Genomic DNA, 24,316 nt, shown 5'->3' on the forward strand with positions numbered 1-24,316 from the left:
ATTTAAAATTTTTGCACATTGCAGATTCAGGTCATGTATATAAAGCACGAGTCTATATATATAACAGGCAAAGTATGAAACGCCAGCATTCCATAAAATGCCGGACGTTTATAGGCAAAGAATGAAATATGAGAATTATTACATACTTTCCCTAGGCATTGTATATAATAAATACCTAGTCATTTTATAGAATGACAAATGCTATTTAGTCAAAGAACGAAAAATGGTCACTTGATAAGGCTATTATAAAAATGAAGTGCATTCCTCAAAAATACAAGTGTTATTCTGAAAAAAATAAAGAGAGTGTCATTAAAAAAAATTAATTCAAAACACGCAAAGAGAAATGAAAGTTGTACAAAACAAAATTTTTGCCTTTCTTAAAAAGGGTAAAAAATTTTTCATACAAAAAATAAGAAGTTAAAATTAACCGTCTTGTTGCAACATGGTAGAATTTAATGACATTTTGAATTCATTATATTCGGAAATAAAAAGTTAGCAAAGAATCGAACTGTCCATTGTGCAGCTCTAGTACGACGTAAATAAACAATTTCAACAATTACTACTACGAACTGTTACAAGAATATTATACTATTTAATAACAAATAAAGGTAAAATCCAATGCGTTTTTTTTTTAACTACAGAACTTTTCAGATAGAATAAATAAATATAGAAGAAATTGATGAAAGAAATTTCTTTGAATCAAATCATATGCAACAAAATTATCTGTTTTAAACGATAGTAATATGTTGCCTCACTGAATATGATCCCCCCCTCCCAATTCCTAATAGACTTCTGCTCCACACTTTCCGCTGACAATAATAAATTTACTCCTAACTTTTGACTATTCAAGGTCTTTCCATCAATTTTTGACCAAATCATTTTTTTCCCGAAAGTGTGTTTTATTTTATTTATTTCTTGGTACACATACATGTAGGCTAGTGTGCTCAATTACATACATACATCTTATAAGCCTTTATCGAGTAGAAAGGCAGATAGTACAATGCAGCATCCCGCAGTGGACTGATCGTTAAGACACGGTTCCCAGCAGATCACCGAAGTCAAGCATCACTGGCTGCGATCAGTGTGCGGGTGGGTGACCACTTGGGTTTGCGTAGGGTCCGAGGGAATGCGATATTGGCCCTCGTTAAGCTGTTCTATCGTAAAGTGTTTGACTTTGCGCACAGGTTGTTGGGCTAACGAAGTGGGGGAGCCAACAATGAAGACAGAAAACACGACATCGAAAACAATGAAGACAGAAAACACGACATCGAAGTGTGTAAAACTTCAGTCCTCAGTGAAATATCAATGAGCCTTTTTTAAAGCATATGATTTAAAGTTTTGTTGAGTATGGATGTTAGAGATATAGGTCTATAAGAAGTACAGTATCAGTCCTTTTTTCTGGATTGGAATGATGTGGGCCAGTTTCCAGGATTCTGTCCAAATGCCCAGATAGAGTTCAACTCATCAAGAAGCTTCTGCATAGCTGCTTTCGAGAGAGATCGCAGCACTTTCAGAGGAATTTTATCTGGTCCTGGTGATTTACATTTGGAGGATGATAGAGCAGCATGAAGTTCCTGTAAAGTGAAGAGTTGATGGAATTCCTGATCTGCTCCGGGAAGACGATTTCGGGGGTAGGTGCTTTATAGTAAAAGACTGTGAATATGTTTGCTTGCGCCAAGGCACTATGAAGTCCAGTGTTGTTGACTGTAATAATGTTTGAGGATGCATTAAAGGGCTCAGGAAAAAGTAATTTTGAACGAAGTATTTTATAGATGGGTTTGTGCTAATACAGATTTTATTCCAGTATTGCACACAGGCTGCGAAGATTACCATCCGCAACTTAGCTGCAGTCTCTTTATACATCCTCCACAAATCTGCATTTTGAGTTCGGAGTGCAATCCTTGAGTATTTGCGCTGGGCATTGACTGCTCCAGAAAGGCGGAAAGCGTAAGTTATAAGCCGATCTATAGGAACTATATTTCTTACAATTTTGCGGGTACAGTAATTGAATTGAGTAACTAATTGAATTGTGTAATTGACTTTGCGTACAGTAATTGTTTTCTGCAAGGATAGTTTCTTCTAAGTTCGGGATTAGGTGGTTTCAACGAACGCGAATTTGTTTACTCGAGGGAGGATCCTTGTTAGAGATTTCTAGAGAAATAATCACAAGAGCAATGTCACTTTCAAATATATCAGAGAGAATACAACAAAGTTCGATTTTGAAAAAAAGTCAGCAGATGAAATGATATGATTTAAAATTGAGAGTTAGCACTCTAACTTGAAGCATGTTGGGTTGTTGTAGTTCATTTACGTCGCACTAGAGCTGCACAATGGGCTGTTGGCGACGGTCTGAAGAACATTACTGAGGATGATCTGAAGACATGCCATCACAATTTTGATCCTCTGCAGAGGGGATGGCACCTCGCTTCGGTAGCCCGACTACCTGCAAGCGGAAGCCGAGCACTTTATGGAATAGTTCAACGAGGACTAATACCGCACACCCTCGGTTCCTTCGCAGACTGATCCAAGTGGTCACCCACCCGCAGCCAGTGATGCTTGACTTCGGTGATCTGCTGAGAACCGTGTCTTAACGATCAGCTCACTGCGGGATTGAAGCATGTTGGGATTTTTGTATTAAGTAGGCAGTATTGTGTGCCTCGAGAAATTTTTTCTGAATCTCTTGTAGTTCACTGGGCTCCTAAAGCAGGGCGGTGTTGAATAAAATCTCCTAAGAAGATGAATGGGTTAGTAAGAGACCAGCTAAAAATTAAGCATTTTTTAAAACCACCCAATGAAAAAAGCACCTTTAAGTACTTTTTAAAAACGCTACGCACCTTGTTACATGTCGAGTTTGAAAAGCAGTTAATATGATTATAGAAAAGAAACAAAATAACTTTTCAAACAAAGTAACTCAAAACAAAATAAGAAATAAAATAACTTTTCGTCAACACAAAATAATAATTAATCAATAAGCGGATTAGTTCAGCTTTCCAAATCTTGAAACTCTTTAGAGTTAAGTCCCGAAGCACCAGCATTTTTATTTTATTTATTGCTACACAGACATATGTAGATTTGTGTGCGCAATAAAATAACGCCTTCTTAACCCCTGTTAAGTTGAAGAACCTATAGCAATAATTAGAGAAGGGTATGACAAAGATAAAGCCAGGGCTAGAGAGGGATTTGAATTCGATTCTTCCACTGTTTGGAGTGTTTTGGCAAATGGAAAATACCTATCAGGCTTCATAAATTTAAAGTCGCTTGATGATGCAGCAGTTACAATCTGTTTAAACTTCACACTCTGGTGGAATATAGTTCTTATAAATTTTTTAAACAAATTTACTTTACCTTTATTATTCACAACAATGTTGCAACATCAACATTTGGCTTTAGGAAAAGGGCAGCAACCATGGAGAGTTAAATGCTAATGTTTAAGTGGGGAGTGATTGGTATTTAAAAAGGAATGGAATAGGGAAGACTAAAATAATGTTCAGGAAAGCATTCACACACATGCAAGATTTAATCAAATGTAGGATTTAATAGCAAAGAGCCAGATGTGGCTCTGCTGAGCCAAACACAAGGTAAAAACAATTACAATGTTATATAAACATACAATAGATCACAAAATTTTACAGTGCTAGAAAATGAAAGTGATGCCATTATGGTGGATGAGTAAAAAGGAATGATGATGATAAACAGAAAGAAAGGAAAGACACAATGAGGTGACACACATGCATCCTAGAACTAGAGAAACTACCTTAACTTCACATGCAATGAGTTAAATTATTTATTTCACACTACAAAACACTAATTTTAAATACAAATCATGTGTGTTTTTAAATTTAATAAATCAAATATAAAAATGTACTACTTAATACAGCACATAAAAACAGGCTATTTTCAATGGATATCCCACTTAAGAAATACAAGAATTATTTAAAAATTTTTTATTCAAACAACTTAGTTTACAATTTACTCCAAAATTATATAAATTTAACAATAAAATTTTAAGTCACTCAAGCAAACATCACTGCAAAATATCGGACAAAAAGACTAATTAATAAAAATAGTTAAATAACTAGATTTGTAATAAAATCTCACCAGACAAAATATAATATATTTTAACAAATTCTATTTTTTAATGTAATCATTAATTTATGCCGAAGTTCAGTGAAATCTGAATTTCTACATAAAGTAATATCAAAATTGCTTTAGACAGATCCCTAAATTAAATGTAATGAAAGGCTGTTCTTTAAATCTTTGCATATAAATACAAAGTACAGAATGTAAAGTTAAAAAAAATTATAAGAATAAAAAAAAAATTTCTCTTGTATAAAACATAACATTTAAGAAAACATAAAAATTTTATTAAGTTTTAGTAATTTTTTTTTTAACTATTACATATTTCCGGCGAGACTTTATCCTCTAACTAAGTATTTGTTTATAGATACATAGTTGAAACTTCTATCAATAAATAATATTGATTTGTTGATTAATAGAAAACTTCCAATATTTAGGTAAATTTCAACAAATAAGTGGGTACATTTAAGAATAAATCAACGTAACATTTATTATTCGTTGAATTAGAAAAATAATAATAAATTTCTTTTTTCTTGCAAGGAATCAGTTTTAAACGCATAATACAAAATTTCAGAATAATCAACCAATATTTTCTTGTTTTATTTTGTGTTCAAGATAAACAAAATAGAAATATGTTAACAAATTAAAGTTGTGTGCAAAATAATCAATAAAGATATTCCCATTCTTAATATGCAAACAACGATGTACATTTGCATACGAAATAATGTAAATTTAAACGTGTAAAAAATAATGTAAAATTTGAAAATTTACTTTTCAGAGAATTTTTTGTTTGCAGTTTTTTTCAATCAAGCACAAAAAATTCTTCAATAAAGCACAAAAAAATTCCATAAGTGACAAGAAATAGCCGAATACTTTTGTATAGTAGAGCCCCAAATGAAAATAAAGATTCATTAATTAATCTGAAATTTTTGTGACTGAAATCATTTTCCCACGCTAGTGGAAATGATATAGATGAAGTCCGCATATACTGTTATCACTTAAAGGAGGGTTGGCACTAGGTTTGATATTTTTTAATTTCTCATCAAAAAAGGGGTGAGAGAGTTTTTATACCAATTTATAATTAATATCAATTTAGCTGACATACTCCTGGAAAACTGCTATTAAACTTAAGAAGTGTTTCGAAGTTGAATAAATACAAATAATGGAAATATTAAAATGTATTAAAATTCAATAAGAAACAACTTGTATTAACTAAATTTGTAGAATATTGGTGACTGTTTGATTAAAAATATCAAGAAAGTTTAAACTAAATAAAACAAAATGTTGGACATTACTTATGCAATCAAAAGAGGTTAGGGGCTAAGTAAATGACATAGAAAGTGGGAGTTCACAATTATCTCAGAAGTGATAAGGATATATGGGGATAGCTTCAACATAGAAAAAACAAACATTAGGTAAAGCAGATTTTTTAAATGAAAAATCTGAATTACAATTATTAAAAAGGCGTTGAAGTAGACAGCATATTCTAAATAAAAATGTACAATTTTTTTAATAACAATAAATATAAGTATACATTTCTTCAAACTATAGGAAAATGAATAACTTCATGCCTACCATTTATGAAAACCAAAGCTGTTAAATTAAAATAAATTCAGTGATGCTTTTTTTCTTCTAAATATCAATAAACACACAATGCAAGTAATTTATACTTGCTCATAGAAATTATGTTGTACAATCACAAAAGATATTCTTTTACAGGATATATACATAAAACAAAACTTTTTAAGCTGCTTATTATACACATTCCAAACAATATAAAACTAACTATAAACATAATATACATTTTATGAAGTTTATCTTAAGACTTTAAAACAAAAAATTTACAAAAAAAGTATAAAATAGTGACTCAAAAGTTGTAAGTAATAATGCAATCAATTTAAATCTTAAAACATTTATTCAAATATTTGTGTTATAAAGAAAAGCTAAAATACTCACTCATATATAAGTAAAAATGTACTTTATATAAATGTTAAAATTGCTTTTATCTAAAAATTTGCTTTCAGGAGAAAAATTCAACAGAACAAGGGGGAAAAAAAAAACTAAAATGTGGTAATTTATTTATTTCTGATAATATATTCCCTTTAAGGGCAGTTGATACATAACTTTTAATATAAATGTAATACTGCATTTTCATATGAACAGTGATTTCTTTCTGATACTTTGATTTATGTGTAGTATACTCTTCTATAACAGATGTCACACCAAAAAAGATATTTTGAATGAATGAGTTATGAACAAAATCATGCTGAGGGTTTGTGCTGCTTAAATAATTTATAGTTTTATATACTTCTATTTTAAGTGTAACTCTATTAAACTACTTTCCTGACAAAATAAAATAAGATGTAGACTTAAAACTTTGAAAAAAAATTTAAATAAATGAATTTTAATTTCATTAGTAATAAAAATAATGCTGATTATCTGTTAAATTCAATGGAGATAATATAATTATTGCAATTTTAAAGTAAATTGAGTGAAGTATATTACTAGTTCGTCTTAGATAGAATATGAAATGAAAATATTTGATCTATAGCTTATCAAGTTCATTTTACACTAAACATTAACTTAAGTTTAACTGAATTAAATTTTAGATGCATTAAAATATATTTTCTAACCATGACAAGTCATTTATAAAAACGTGTAACATTCTGATACCAAAATATTTGATCTATAGAAAAAAAATATAATGGGTTAAAAATAAAGCAAATTTTGTTGCCACTATTAAAAAAGATACTAAACTCAAAAGAAAATAAATTAAAGCTTACAATATAAAAGTATGCTAAATCATTAGAAAGATATTTTTGAATAATTTTTTACAGCACTTGTTATCACATATATGCAACACAGATTTACGTTCTTTCTGGTTAGCACCAAAAGAAAAAAAATTCTTACCTCAAGCAGAGCTTCTCAAAAATTATATTGATGAGAGTAATATAAATTTATTATTTTTCTAAGAGAGTTAATTTTCTGTCAGTTAAACTATATACTTAATAGTATTGACATTTTAAAAAAATTATAACTATTTAATTTGATTTTTTAATCGGAAAAAAAATGAAGCAACTGATACATCTTACTACATAGATATATTAGAATTTAAATATATGTATCTACTTATCTATGACACTTTTGAAAATTTGGAGAATCATTCTTACTATTTAATTACATTACATACACCAAGTGTTTTTGTTGTAAGTGAAAACTATTTCTCTATCTATAGTGATAAATATGTTAGTTAATATTAACTGTAAAATTTTATAGAATATTGATAATATTTTTACATGCAAATCTATGGCACATTACAGACATATTTTTCAGTACAAATAAAGAGCTGTCTGTAAAACAATGAAAGTCATAAAAGGCAATAATAAAGAAATTGTGTTTTAAATGGAACAATACATATTTTTTGTTATTTATATTTTAATAACCTTACTGCTTTGAATACAATATTTAATAGAAATAAAATAATTAAAAAACTAAACAATTAAAAACATAGCCTCATACATTTGCGATGTTTAGCTCAATAACAAAAAGTGTAGCTTGTCATTGTTTCATAAAAAGCCCTTGCATTGTTGAAAGAATAGGCCACTATGAGTATATAAATCTATACTTTATTTTCCTAACTAATAATACTTGTGAAGTGCAATGTCTTGCCATTTGACAGTAATTGGATTAGTATCATACAACAAATTTTAAAATTAGTCTGGGAAAAGAAACTATGTGGCATTATAAAGAAGTTAAATATCATGAAAAAATTATTTTTTGATCAGTCTGAAATCAAAATTAGTGAAAATAGGATTTCCTCAAAGAAGTTACGTTTAAAAAAAATGACAAAATCAGTTTATCTTGAAATTAACATCAATTAATGGGAGAAAATTCTTTTAGAAAGTAATTTGAGTTAGAAATTTATATAACTAGATAGAAATTTGTAAACCTCCAGTAGAATCAATGAAAAATTCCACTTCAGAGAGTAAGACATTTCATATTCGCAATGAAACTGCTAAATCTTACTTATATACAAAGTTGGTTTATTTCTAATTACTACTAATTGCAATCTATCAAAATTAAGAAATGTATAAGTTGTAGAAATTCAAAAGAAGTTTTGATGAAAAAACATACAACAGACATTTTATCAAACAGAAATAGTCACACAAGCTCAAGGTCACCTTCTCTTATTGGCATATAACAAAAATAAGATAAAGTAAATGCTTCAAAATTGATAAAACAGTGCACAAATGTGCATTAAAATAATGGAGGGGAAAGAACTAGAATAGAATCACATTATCTTTTTTTCTTCTTTAGTTTAGCTAAATATTATATTTCACATTTTGCAATCTAACTTAATGTTCAAATGTTATATTTTAAAAGCCAATACCCAATATCAGTAGAAAATTCTTCTTTATTTTATTTTTTTTAATTTTTTTGACAGTGTGATGCTTATCTATTCCAAAAAGTATATGCATTTTTTGACAGAGTAAAGTCTTAAACTATAATTTGTGTGTAATTTTCTTTTTTGGCTGAAAATATTTCTAACTCAATTTTATGAAAGGATCAATTGGGAAAAACTTAGTTAATTTACTTTCAATGACATATTTAAGCATAAAAATATAGTTTACCTACTAAAATATTCTTTGTCACACAGCCTATCTTTAAAGTGTTTAATTTTATCCTCTTATTAAAAGTCTATGAATAGTAATTTGACACAATTAGCTTTTAGAAATTATATTTCTTAATGTAATATATTCATGACACAATTAATAAACAGTTCATAATTTTTTTGTTTTCCCAAAATTCCCACTATTTATACTATTCAACTTAAGCTTAGAAAGGCACATTTATGGAAGAATAATGACAGACATTTATTAATAGTAGGTGCTTATATCTCTAAGCAATGTAGTTCTAAAGATTTAAACAATGTAAAAATTATAAATGACAGGTAAATTTTGTGGTGCAATATGATAAAACATATCAAATCAATAAATAAATTTAATCTATCAAAAAATTTAAAATATATGATTCGCAAAGAAGTTCAACAAAGAAGTGCAGAAACTAGTGATAAAATCATGTTGGCATTACTAATTACGAATTTTTTTTCATTATTTTCATTTTAAAAAAATAATAACTGTAAATACACTTTACTGAATTTGAATATATTTTTAAAATCTTCATTAAATTTCTTTCGAAAAGCATCTTTGTGATTATTTTGGCTTATGCATTTATGAGAAAAAAAAGAAGCTATATGTACTCATTTTAAACAAAATTTAACCACAAAGATAGATATCAGTTAAATATGTATGCTCATTGTTGTAACAGTCACTAAAACATTAACAAATGTACACATCCTTCAAATAATTTTCATTCTAGAATATCTAAAAGTCACTATTTTATTACGACTCACAATTTAAATTTCCCTCTACATCAAATGAAACTTTTTTTCTCAATCTGAAAATTAACTTGTAAAATCCATGCCCTATTTATAAAGCTATGAGAGTCTGATCAATGAATAAATAAAAAATCAAGGAAAGGTAATAGGACATAAAAATTAGATCAATACATTACATCAAGGAATGGTTATAAGAAAGGAAAGCCAGTTTACTTAGGTATCTTAGGAATATAATTTCAAATAAAAGGAAATACTGTAAGCTTTAAATGTATGTTAAAAAAGAACTGAGTTCATTTTACTTACAAATCTAATATCATTAAATTTTTAAACTAAAATCTTAATAACATTTATAGCTAAATTTTGGTATGATAGAAAAGCACATTTATAATATATATATATATATATATATATATTTCAAAATTCGATTAGTTACTAAAAAAAAGTTTCACTCCAGAACACTTTTAAGCTATTGTTAACATTAGTTTATACAGCATTTAACTGTGCTGTATTACAAAGATACTAACTATAACTAAAAACTCAATAATTCAGAGACTTTGATGAATACTTCAAAATAAATTGTATAGAAAAAGAAAAAGTAAGAACAATGTATTTCTAGAAAAATAAGACTATTAACACATTTATCATATGTAATTTAAAAAGTGGCAAGACATTCTGCTTAGTTTGGCACTTGAAAAACTAGATGGCAGTGAAAGATAGATATTAGAGATATATCTTGATGCAATATATAAGCCAGCAATGAGAAGTCTATTTTATGTATACCAAATTTTGAAACTGCAATGTAAACTTAACAAGCTTTTAGAATGAGCATGAAACATATATATATGCTAAAAATAAAAACTTTATCAAAATGAGCATTTAAAACTATAAGAATAAATAAAACCAAAATGTTCGTCTTTTGTTTCATTCCAGTAATAAGTTTCATGTGAAATGTTCACAAAATTAAATGTAAAATCAGTATATGTAATGGGTAAAAAGTAAACATCATCACAAATACTGTTTTAAATAAAAAATATACGCAAAATTATTGTAAATAAAGCACAAAAATTCACTAGGAAGAATTCAAATAACATGGGTAATATTGCTGTGACATGGAAAACTAAATTTTAAAACTCAAATTAAGATTCCATACTTTTTAATATTGATAGAAATGATCTTAATCAGCATTCATCACTCACTAAAAATTCCTAATATTTAACTGGTGCCATAAGTCATGATACCTAACATTTATTGAGGTATTATATTTATGGCTGACCAGGTTGCAGGGAGAGCCACTTCTTGGTTTTTCAAATAAATATTTTTTAACATAAAAAATACACTTTTTTTCTGAAACCACTAATTTATTAATGTTTTATATTAAACTAAGTATTTTTTAATGACTTTAAAGATCAGCAATAAAAATGTTTTTTTTTCCTTCTAAATTCCTAAAATTGTTGTGTTTATAAGTTGTTATAGAGAGAAATAGTAACATAGACTTAAAGCTTTTATATCTTGAGCCCCTTTGCAGCAATTTTTAAATTCACACACACATATATAAACAAATTAATTAAATGCATAAGAAAATAAACAAATTCAATTAACAGCAACAATAAAAAGAAACAGAAGTATTTTTTTTAAATAGAAAAAATATTCTGTGAAAACAACACATATATGAGATTCTAAGGTTTTTAGTCCAATTGTATATAAGCTCCCTCATTTTAAGGTGCGGGAGTAAATACATTGTTGATACACAAAACAATGCAAACAAATTAAAGTTAAAAAAAAATGAATAATAGAAACCACACTTCAGTTGTATTAACTGAAAATTTTCTGCACTAATTTATTTAATCCCTAATTAACCACGGGAAACACTTAAAGGCACTAATCCCTGATGAACAAGTAAATTTAACAGTCATAATTTTTTTACTTCCATAAATATAATTAGTGCTTTCAAGTTATACGTTTCTGCCTTTATATATCAAAGCTTAACAAAGTAAAACCTTAAAATGGAATACTAAGTTAAAGAAATTTATTAGATAATCAGAAAAAAAAATTTACAATGCCTCTAGAACCTAGAAATACCGAAGATTATATAGGTAGTGTATGTAATCAAAATCACAGGACAGTTATAATTTACGGGATACATTTATTCACGGGAAACATTTATTATTTATCACATTTTTCGAGTATATAAAACTTTTTCATTATGCCTTCACATAATGAAATAGATGTTAAACTTTAATAGAAAAACCTCAAATTATTCTAAATGCCATTTTTGTTGTTGTGACCGACAAAAAATTAAATCATATATTAATTATTTACAAATGCATAACAATTACAACTACAGAAAACTTTTACACAACAAAGGTAAATCAAGTAATTTAAATTAATACATTATGCATAACTATTTCAAGTATTCAAATGCATACAATTTAAACAAAGAGCAAATATTTTGAATATTACTATTTCAAAATATTCAAGACGAAAATTATAAAATATGTTATTTACACAAATAAAATTATATAATTAGTAAGTTGAAATATATACTTCAGAAATTATCAAATTATAAGCTAAATAAAGTTTTTAATGCAAAAGAAATCTATAAGTTCAATTCTCTCAACTTACAATGACTAGGAAAACTACCGATAATTTAACTATGTTGCATCAAAATCTAAACTTCTATATAAAAAGATGGTCCCATAATTGTATATACAATTAATGGGGATTGCAAGTAATTTCCCAAAAGGAAAATTAATAATACTCAGTAAGAAACATAAGCATATAACAAATTGGTATAACATAAAAACAAAAGATGAACCAGATTTTTTCGTATCAATACAAAAGAAATTTTACGTTGGTAAAGTTCATATTATTCACTTTCCAGACTAAAGTTAGATATTTTTACAAGACGACTTACAGAAAGCAAAAGTTATAAAAAAAACTTTAAAAAAAAAAAAAAATCAACTAGATCCTAGTAAGATTAATAACTTGATGTGACTTTCAATTTTACTTAAAAAAAAACTTTGAACGCATGCTTTTATTTACTAAAATTTATTTTAAAAAAAAGGAAAAAAAGGCAAAAAAATAATAATAATAATTAAAAAAATAATACACAAGTCGAAAAAACAAATAATCACAAGCTATCACCCATTTGTTTGAAAGCAGTAGTTTAAAATTTATAAGTTATAGGTATAGATCATAAGTAATGAATGAGATACATAAGAATTTGATTAAGTACACTAGTTGTTTAAAATGGAAGAGTATTACAATTAAAGGAAGAAAAAAATCAGAAATTTCTTTAAAAAAAAAAAAAAAAAAAGACAACTTTAATCAATGAGACAATATTTTAAGTAAGAATTGTATCTACTAAAAAACTTTAAATAAATTCACTATTTTGAAATAATAAATAAATTTTTATAAATTATGTCACCAAACAAAAATATGAGAAAAATAAATGCAATCCCCAATAAATATTAAAGCATACACATTAGAAAATGAGCACTAGCTTTGTGTTATCACAAAGTAAAATGAAATGTGCTTAATATGTCTTTGAAGATTTCTGAGTTTATCTCTTTGTCCATTCAGAAAACTTCAAAATTCCTTTTCTTTACTTTTCAGCTGATTTTATCTATGCAACATGAGTTACAGAAATAATTTACTTCTCTCACTGACAGTTTTGGAAGTACATGTTTACAGAAGGAAACTGTCTTTCAAGTACTTAGTTTGTTTTCAAGCTCTTAAGCAGATTGCTTGATGGTAAAAGCTCATGAAGTTAAGTAGAAAATTTACAAGACAGTTACAGGTATAGGTTTTTTGTTTTTTTCTAAGCCTGTAATTTCTTCTAAATCTGTAGCATCAGCTGTTAAGGCTTTGCATTTCTCACCATAACCTCGAATTTTCTTTTCTCTCCATCGATACCACAAATAACCGAGAATTCCAAGTGCTCCAATCAATAAAACTCCAAAAACAATGCCTATGATATGAGGAACTGATAATGGTGCTACACCTATAAAGGTAATGGAATGCAAATAAGCTTTTTTAGAATAGTCTACTGAATACAAGAATGAAAAAAATTATATAATTGTTTTACAGGGAGCCAGTCTTTTCAGTAAAGCATCATAATTTCTTCTTCTTTGCAATACATAACACAGTTATGAATTTGAGCATTTTCTGCATTGTAAAATGAATTGTGATACTGCTTTAAAAAATCTTAGTATGAACTCAGATTTTGCTACAGTTTTTTTTTTTTTAAAAAAGCTCCAACAAACTACTGATTTTAAAAAATGAAATCATATCCTGATTTTAAGAGATTTTGTTATTCCATGGATTATCAGCATTTAACCATATCCATTTTCTCCCATCAAAATGACAGGGTGAAATGCCATCCTCTACTTTTTGGGCCTCTCATGGAGTCTTCAAAAGTAAAATGCTAAGAGGATTAGAACAATCTATTTCTTATGCTGGAGATCATGTTTACTTATCAATCTATATATCAGATGGAAATACCAGACTATTTTTAATGTGTTTAGAAATAGTTTATTTTAAACGAGATGTTTACACTAAAAGCTAAAAATTAACCCCGAAAAATAAAAATAAATTCACAAATTGTACATTAACTTAGCTTTATATAATTTTCATGAATTAAAAAATAGGCACTTTTACAATTGTTTTCCTCAAAATTATGCAACCATTCAGGGGTAAAAATACATTAATCCACTGATCTTAATCCATTCCAGGTGAAGCAGAGAAATCTTTTAGGATAAATAAATGGACAAATCATGCAGTTAGAAGACAATTTCTAATGACATTTGTTTTATTTTATTACAGGGTATCTAAAAGAGAAAAACTTTTTTTTTAATAAGCCTAATTTAAACAAAAGTAATAAAAGAGTACTGAGCAAACTGAAAAAAAGAGAACCCAGCAACTAATAGTAACAAACATAAAAATTTGAACAGGGATTTAAATATATTTAATAATTAAAAATACAACGCTGAAATTTTTTTTATCTTATAAAATTCAAAATATGCCATTTTTAAAAGGTTAATTCTAGGAGTTATGTTAATTTAATTTCAAAGAAACAAAAGTATCAACATCATTCCATGCACTATTAAATTACTTGAAATACATATTTAAAAAAAAGTTACAAAAAAAAGACATTTTAAACATATACCAAAAATATTAACCTGTGTTTTGTGCTTTTTTTATTAATCACATGAATGAGGCTCCAGGAGTAGTAATTTTTAAATTACACAAGTATGGATCTCTGAGTGATTTTAAATCACACAAATACAGAGCCCATGGTATGCAGTGGTACATAGTGAATTTAGAAAATTTTAAACTCTCATTAATTTAGAAAATTTAAACGTCTAAGAAAAACAATAAATTTCTACTTAGAAGCTTAATTTAACTGTAACCACTAGAAATTAGCCACTCTGTGTGTTTCTCAAAGTGTGAAATTCTGAAACTCGAAATTAAATTTCAAAACTATTATTTTGTCAAGAACTTAGTTTAACTTGATCTAAAATTTTAAAATAATTAGAAAAAATGCAGTTTTAGACTGGATGCAACCCAAATTTATCACAGTTTTTTTTAAAAATTTATCATTAAATAGGATCAAATACAAAAGGCATATAACCAAGAAAGTGGCCTAAAAGAACTTACATATAGGTAATTTATCCAAATCCCATTTGCCGTTAGGCATGCATTGTAATGTTCCTTTGCCTATAAGTCTATAGCCATCATCACATAAATATGTAACAGTTCCGTTAATACCATTTCCAACAAATTTTCTTTGCCCATTTTTAATTGTACCAGGATCATCACATGGATGGCCTACAAAATAAAAAAAGATTTGTGACAAGAAAATTTTAAGGTTTTAATTTATCTGAAGCAAAGCTGATGTAGAGCTGCTATTAAGTAAATAAACTGTACTGCAATAATTTAATACCACATTTAGAATCTTAATTTAGCTTTTATTTAATATACTTGAGTTACAAAAATGATTTATATTTGTAAATTAATTTTTAATAAAAGTAGAATCTGCTTCGTTCATCGCTATAATAGCTAATAAATGTTTGGCTAATTAAAATATAAATGATAGTTAAAATCATCACTCGTTATAGTAAGAATATATTAAGTCAGAGATTATTTTAACCTCATTACAATAGAAAATTTATATTTTTTCCTAAATTCGCTAAAAAAGGTGTGAAGTTTTATCATAAAAAAAATCCTATACTTGACAAAAAAAAAACCTTATCTGATACCATGGAAAATAAAAAAATATTGAAGTTCCTTTCCTTAGATTTTCATTTCAATTCAAAAGGCAGGCATTAGTTAGGTTGGAAATTCTCAAGGAATTTCATTGATACTATTATTGCATATGCCGAGACTGGTTAAATTAGTTGCCAGGCATATTGTAAGGTTCTCCCAGGTTTTGACATAAACAAGCAACATCCCTAAATTTGCAACAATGTTGTTCACTGCACTAGACCCTAAAAAGTTATTTTTTGTAGTCATATTTTTATGTTTCCACAGATTGAATTTGAAACATCATGAATTTCTCTTGGATCATGGAAGAGTCATATAACTCAGAGTCTAATTCCAGCTGAGCATAATCTACTGTTTAGAAGATAAAAAAATTTTGTTGACTTGAGAAAAAACAATCATTATCAAGGTTGGCAAGGTTATGAATACAATGGTAAATCCATGTCTTAAAAAAGAAAACATTTGAATTGAAAACGATTACTTTTATCATTTCTGTTAACAAATGTTAAAAAAACTAGTTATTATTGTGTAGTTTTTTTATGCTATGCAGTAAGAATTTAACAAAACTGTAACAGGGATATTCCCACGTTTTTTTTATATATATATATATATTGTTTCCACGTTCGGCTGACCACCAAACCAGAACATCCCCAGAGCCCAAAGTCAAGAAAACTGAGATGGGCACAGTAGACCTTGGCTCTCTATGGGCTGTCGCACTACACACACACATATATATACATATAGGGTGGCCACTCAAATCATGTTTCAAATTTCCCTAATTTTTCCAGGTGAAAATCTTAAAATTTCCAGGTCAGTGTTTTTTCCTCCCTTATAAAGTGTAGGATGGGTAAAAGAAAAATGTCAATATTATGAAGTATTTTATTTAAAATGTTATTTTTTTAATATCTCATCTTGAAAAAAGAATTAAGACTAAACTTATTTTAACAACTTAGTAAGATTTTGTTTTTTATTTTTTAATGTTTCGGTTTATATTTAAAAAGTTAAGAAAATAATATGTTTAGCTTGTAAAATACGTAGTTTCTATTGAATAAAAAGTTTTAATAAGTTACATTAAGTAGTTTTTGTAGAAAGAGTACCAAATGGCAAATACAGAGTGATCAAAAATACGTTGGATAAGTATCTTTTAATGTAGTTTCTTAAAGAGATTCTAGACAATGAATTCTAAGCACAAAGAAAACAATTCTAGGCGATTATATATTAATAAATTTTTATATTTAATGTGGCTATAAAAGGTGTTCATGAACTTATGACTTTTACTGAAATAGAGCTCTATTCATGAATTAAAATGAATATTTCAGAATGGGTATTTATAAATAAGATTTATAATCTATTCTTAGCCAAACTGTACAAAATATTTTAAAAACAAAAGAAAAAGTTATTTTTAAGAAATCAATAATTAAAATGTAACAAAACTTTTATCTCACAAAAGTCATTATACACTTAAATGTTTTCGGATTTCAGAATAAAAATTATCAGTTATATATGATCATATACATTCAGAAAAAGAGTGCATTGAAAAATTATTGTTATTAAATTTAAACCAACTAATTTTTAGAGAATTTTATAAAGTTAAAATTACTAAAACAATAATGATTTTATCAAAAGAAAAAAAAATATCCAACTCATCAGAACAAAATTGAATGATAAATGGATTCAGCCTACAAACTAAAAGAAAAAAAAAGTTTTATGAACAGAAGTAAATATCCTAAACCCTTCTTCCACCTCTACAATCTTTGCCTTTCCTAAATTGCATAGTCTTATAGTCTCCAAAAAGGTCAAAGGTTTATTCATTCATTTAGTAACCAAAAAAGAATTTAATGAGGCATTCTAGTTTAACAGGGTTATAATGGATCAAATTTTGATGCAGGCAAGTATTGCTAAGTTGATATTTCAACTGTTTGGTGATAAATTTCTGTCTAAAAAAAGTGGTAAACGAATGATAAAATAATTTAAATCACTAAAATAAAAATAAAAATCAAAGAAAAAAACTTCCAGTTTTCTTTAAAATTGCCTGATTTTTCTAGGTTTTTATTCAAATTTCCCTGACTTTTCCAGGTTTTTTTCAGTACAAAAAAATTCTAAGATACTTCCAGGTTTTCAAGGTGGTAGGCCACCCTGATATTATATAATTAGATTTTAAGACATTTCACCTAGTGGCAGGTTTTTTCAAGCATGTGATAATTTATGTTCTTAGTTTATATTTGCTTATATCAGGGATGAGAGAAACAATAANTATATATATATATACACACACAAAAATTTGACAAAAAGAGTGAGATCTTTAAACTTGTAAACCATGTGATTATAAATCCTGATGATTGATTTTAAAATTGTATGAATATGATATGAATCACATGCATCATTTTAAATTGAGAGAATATGATTCCCGATATGAGGCTTTTAAATCACGAATGACTCTATATCAAGAATATGACTCTATATCAAATTTAAAAAATGCGAAAATACAAATCACGATGCATAATTTTCAGATCATGTAAATATAAATCAATTTAAAATTGCGTGAATACGAAATCCAATGTCTAATTGTTAAAGCACGTATAAATACGAAAATCGATGTTTGATATTACAACTGCAAAAACTAATCACGACATTGGAGTTTAAGCTTGCGTGAATTGGATTTTAAGATTCGCTGCATAGGGTTTTAAAAGAGCATAAATACAAATTGCGATATTGGATTTTCAAATCTCCTAAATAAGAATCGCAATGTACAATATTTAAGTCGCCTGAATAAGAATTGCAACATTAAACTTTTAAATCAGGTAAATACGAAAATCGATGTTTAATAATAAAATCGCGATTTTGAAAATTCATAAATACAAAACGTGATATTGGATTTTTAAATCTCGTAAATAGGAATCATAATGTACAATATTTAAATAGCGTAAATAAGAATAGCAATGTGCAGCTATTAAATCAAGTAAACACGAAAATCGATTACTGATATTAAAATCGCGTGAATAAGAATCGAGATATTTTCAGAGTCTGGATTTGTGATTTCTAAAAGGCTTGTTTGTTTTGTTCTGCTCGTAATTATTTCTGTGCGTAAAAGCGAAGAAAATAGCTAAAACAAGTAAAAATGCAAAAGGGTTAGCAACTAGGACGTAGTTAGAATTTTCTGTTTATCTTTGAAAATCGTAAATAAATATAATTATTTTATTTCAAAGACTGAATTTTTTTTTTAAAAAAAAAAGGGGATATTCATAATAAAAAAACCGAAAGTTTTAGAGAATCGGAGTTTTTTATAAAAAGGATGAAATTCGAGAGACAAAAGTGAAAAAAGTGGAAGATCCAATTTCTGTTATAAAGGTCAACCAGTATTATCCGGGAGTTTTTCATTTTTTTTATAAAAATCAAAAAATTCAGATTTTTTTTATTTTTATTCAAATACACTGTGAGAACTTTAATTTATGATTAAAAAATCTTTAATTTATGATTAAAATTATAGATTTTTAATAAAAATTAAATTAATGTTAAAACTATATAATAACAATATTTTAAAAGCTCTAACTTACTAAAGTAATTTTTCAATGTAATACATAGCTTTGAATGCATAGCAACCATTTTGAAACAAATGCATGATTGAAATTTAAAGACTAGATGAAATATAGAGTTTAAAGAATACTTCAGGGATCTGTCTGGGTTTTCCTGAGAGGTACCTGTTTTGTTAAAATTCAGACATAATTTGTGAAAATTAAAAATTATATTAAAAAATCAACACAAATATGGTAAAAATATGGATTTGTTTCTTACAAAACACAAAAATAAAATTTTAAGAAAAAAGTATTTTGTGAAATTATTCTACAGTTTTTCCTTAATTTGAATTTGTGAAGGTACCGCTAATCGGTAGTAAATTTGGCTTGGACAGACCCCTGTACTTTAACTATTACAACAAAGTTTCAATTAGCAAACCATATTCTAATTTAAAATTGTGTTTTCCTTTTTTTTCTCTTGATTTTTAAAGTGACAAAATAAATGTTACAGACTGTGTTTATAAATGCAGTCATTCATCAAAAAATAAATAAATATTTAATCTATATATTTTTATATTAAAATATTAATTTTTAATTCTATATTAAAATAGATAAGTTAGCTAAAAAAAAAAAATCTTAAAAATCTATGTACTCATTGGAATTTTTTTCTTCACAAAATTTCTTTATAGAAAATCAGATAATGTCAAAGATACTGTAAACATATTATGAGAAAAACATACCAGTTAATAATCCTACTGCTTCAAATAAACTTTGAATGAGTTTGAAAGGGAAGAATGACACTCAGGAAAAAAATTTCTAAATTCATCAGTTTTTTTTTGGGGGGGGGGGGGNAAGAAAAAGAAAAAATACTAGTTAATAAACCCTACTGCTTCAAATAGACTTATTAAGGGAAGAATGACACTATATCAGGAAAAAAATTTCTAAATTCATCAGTTTTTTTGGGGGGGGGCATATTAGGGTAATTTCTTTCTAATATAACCTCAAACTTCAGAAATATACTTTTTCCACCAATAAAATATAATGAAGATTTTAATTCCACGCTTTTTCATTCATAAGGTACAATTTTAAATAACATTATTAGCATTATTTTTTGAAAAAAATTCATGTTCATTAATTACTTTCTACAGCTATCAAGTCTATATTACAACAGCATTAAATATTTACTCTAATCTGTACTTTCAATCTCAAGAATCAAAAGATTTTTAAAAATGTAATTTCAAATGTGTTGTAATTTAACACACACCAAGAAAGAAAGTAACTTCATTAACTAAAATTAATTAATGCAGCAATTTATTTAAAATAAATTTTAAAACTAAGAAAAGAAAATAATAAAAGTATCAATAATTTAAAACACTGTTTTATAATTTTTAAAATCAATATATACATTAAAAAAAATTAGTTGATTTAAATCGATGATTTTTAAAAAAAAAATCATTTGATTTAAATCAAGCCGATTTAAATCAATAAACCCTGGTATTATCCCAAGGAAATCATTTTTTAATAAACTTAAGAGGGAGGAATGAGGATTTCAATACTTTTGCTCTGAGGAAAATTAAATTCATAAAATATTCTAAATAGTGCAAAAAAAATTTCTGCGTAAAATTAGAGGAAAAAATGGAAAAATCAGAAGAAAAAAAGCGGAAATCCGCGGAAGAATCACAATGTTATATAATACAGATCTTCATAATGAAATCTTAAGAACTCACTTAAATAAAAAAATTTTCTTTAACTTACAACTTAACAATTATAAAAGTTTTAACTCATTTATTGAGTTTCTCTTGACATCTATAGCAAAGATGAGCATGATTATACATTATTGAAATAAAATAATGACAATAACGCAGATAAAACAAGTAGTAAAAAAAACAAGAAATTAAACAGAAAATGTTGCATTTTTTAATACAATGGATTTTCCAGCTTTGATAACATAACTTTTTTATAAAGAAATGCGGAAATATTAATACTATTATTTAGTGTGAATTTTTAAAAAAAATGTCTTTAACAAAAAAAACTTTAAAAATCTTTATCTTTCTTTATATTCCAAATAAATATTTTAAGAAAATATTTGCATGGAGAAACAAAAGTTAAATCAGGCAGTCAACCTCTTAAAGAATGCATTACAAAAGTACAAAATTATATCTTGTTAATAATATTTTACCTTTCTTTTCAAGAACTTCATCAATATCAGGTTTTAATGTAGTTATCAGAAGTGAAGTATCTGTTTTGGGAGGACCTGAAAACAATTGAAAAATATATGTTAAAAGAAATAAAATTATATTAACATTTATGTCTCAATTCGCTGTAGCTTATAAAAATAGGTTGCAGGTCATTTTTACATGAAAAGCAGCAGACTTTTATTGTAATAAATGTTTCACCTTTACTACGCTAATTTTTTTTGGTATCAATTGTTCTACTAAATTAGGTTACTTCTTTGAAATATTTATTTTTCAAAAAAAAAAAAATTTTTTTTTTCATCTTATAATATAGGATATAAGAACATACATATTAAAGGTATGAGAAAGTTGATGGAAGAAAATGAAAGGTTTAGTCATACTCTGACAGCCAACCTTATCATTTCATTTAAAGTTTTATTTAAACAGACCACATGGTTGATCATGGATGTGCATTATTTGAAATTACAATAAATTCAAAGTTTAGTGAACAGATACTTAAATTTGTAAAATAAAAGTTGTATGAGAAAATGGAATAGTCTATATCTAATGTTTACTTTCAATGAGACACAAAGTAATGAGTAGCAATTATGTTATAAGTATTTTATAATTAGTAAATTTATTTATTGGTATATTCTTGAATTCACTAGTTGAAAAATTACTAGTAGTTCATTGTTGAAAATTAAAAATAATATTACACTAAAAATTTTAATATTTTGTAAGTAATCTTTCAGAATCTAGTGGGCTATCAAGCAACTACACAGCAAAAAGAGAACTTTGATTATAGTACAATGAAAGTTAACCCATTCACTTTTTTTTTAATATTGTAGGAAAGGATTCAGCAAAACAAATTGAACTCAAATGCTGTTTATGATAACTAATTTGGGTCAAATCAACAAGGTATTCCTACCAGGGTCATTAAACATGGTTGGGTGACTTATGCAAAATAAATTAAGATAAGACACTGAAAACAGCTATCATTAAAACTATAAAAAAAAAACAATAAATTCTACAAGTTAAGTGTAAATAAAAGTAGTTAGTAGAAATCTGGAAGTACGAGAATTTTTTTAAAAAAGAAATAGAAGAAATGTTAACTGAAATTTTCGGAAAATATAAATAAAATAACCAACAAAAGACATTTGAGTGAAACAACAGGTTGGTTAGTTTTTGAAGTTAACAGCATTCATTTACCCTTCATACGTTCATCATCAATATCACTGATTGTAGTTGATTCACGAGAACTGGTCAATAATGAAGTAAAAGTTGTGGAAGGACCTGATAAAAACCAATCGGGAAATAGCTTTAGATAAGTGTAATAGTCAACAAAAGATATTTGTATAAAACATGTTGGTTAGTCTCTGCAGTTAATAGCATAAATTTACCTTTCTCATCATCTAACTCACTGATCATAGTTGATTTATGGGAACTAGTCAATAATGAAGTTAAAAAATTATTTCATTTCCTGAATCTCACAATAATAAAAATCATAATTTAATTTCATGATGATTAAATTTTTTCTTTTTGAAAAGAATCTTCAGTTAAGTTTGTAAGAATGTTTTTTAAGCAGTGATATAATGAATTACTTTTCTTTGCTAATTTTTAATAGAATTTCGGTATCAGAAAATATCCTGCTAATTTAAAAAAGCCCTAATGCGAATTCAGATATCATTCACGATTTTTAAAATAAAAATGAGTGTTTACGTAAAAATGAAAATTAACGCTAGAACTGATAGTTTTTGGATTTGCTAAAAACACTATTAGGAGTCAATTTGATCCACATAAAGAAATTGATGTTATTCCCAAAAAATTATTTTTTAATTGATGAATTATAATGAAAATACAATATGAAAGAGTTTAATTCATGAACCAATTTCATGACAATAAACCAACATTTTATTTTTGTAAGACAATAAATTTAAAAAAAAAACATATTGCAGATGAATTACATAAAAAATATAAGCACTCAGTTTAAATCAAATTCAAAAACAAAGAAAAGTCAATGCAGAATTGCACTAAAAGAAGCTAACAGGAGTATGTAAGAGAATAACATTGCATCGATATTCTATTCTATATACTTATTGTAATAGATATTAATATCACATTCTCCAAAAGCCATGTTACCTATTTCACATTACATTACTTTTTTGGGGGTAGAATTTCTCATACTGCTTTAAACAAATTAAAAACTTAATTAAAGACTTTATTAAAAGTTATTTTAACTAACGAGTTTTATTTTTTTAAAAAACACAGAAACTAGCTGCTTTTTTTAAAAATATAGGGGTAAAACTTTAATTAAATAGAACAAATTCATTGTTTCCAAATTCATAATATTTTAATTAAACTAAATGATCAAAAAACTGCAATAACACATATAAACTTAAATCTGTTTATAGAACTTTACATTTCCTGCATTTAAAAGACTGCAAAAGACTAGAACTAATTCCCTAATAGCAAAAAAGAAATAAAAATTAAGCATATGATTTACATCGAGACAAGCCCCAAGGAAAAAAATACTTTGATGTTTCACACCATATGTTTAAAATGAAATCAAAATTGTAGTCCATCTAATTAATTAAATTATCATGATTTTCTAATACCCAAAAAATTTAAGAATCTTTTCTTCTTCAGCCAAATAAAACTCATCCGAATAGTTTTTCATATTCAATAAATAAATAATAAAAAAATATTTACAAGACACCATCATCTTAGTTGGCCAGACAGTTCAATGTGAGCCAATGCCTTCTTCTGAAGATTTCTTCATGACGACTAGTGATTCACCTTTGATCTCCAATTCTTTTCATTAATTGAGAGAAAATCAGACTCCACAGAGTCAGCCCATCTCAACTCCGGCTTTCTTGTTCCAGTGGGTCCAAAAA

General features: G+C 26.8%; 1 protein-coding gene across 2 annotated transcripts in view; it reads right to left on the bottom strand.

The window, feature by feature from the left end:
* Positions 1–3,929: 3,929 nt before the first annotated feature.
* The window catches only part of LOC107443753 (membrane cofactor protein), a 43,291-nt gene continuing 22,904 nt past the window's right edge, over positions 3,930–24,316 (bottom strand). The window contains exons 7-10 of one of the 2 annotated variants that reach the window (XM_016057714.3): positions 22,632–22,715; positions 21,428–21,502; positions 15,134–15,304; positions 3,930–13,478 (exon numbers count right to left, since the gene is read on the bottom strand). In XM_016057714.3, coding sequence (XP_015913200.1) covers positions 13,258–13,478; positions 15,134–15,304; positions 21,428–21,502; positions 22,632–22,715 — 551 coding nt within the window. In that variant the 3' untranslated portion in view covers positions 3,930–13,257. The remainder of the gene's footprint in view (positions 13,479–15,133; positions 15,305–21,427; positions 21,503–22,631; positions 22,716–24,316) is intronic. The other variant, XM_016057715.3, reaches the window with a different exon arrangement.

The sequence above is a fragment of the Parasteatoda tepidariorum genome, chromosome X1 (assembly GCF_043381705.1).
Source record: "Parasteatoda tepidariorum isolate YZ-2023 chromosome X1, CAS_Ptep_4.0, whole genome shotgun sequence".
NCBI lineage: Eukaryota > Metazoa > Arthropoda > Arachnida > Araneae > Theridiidae > Parasteatoda > Parasteatoda tepidariorum.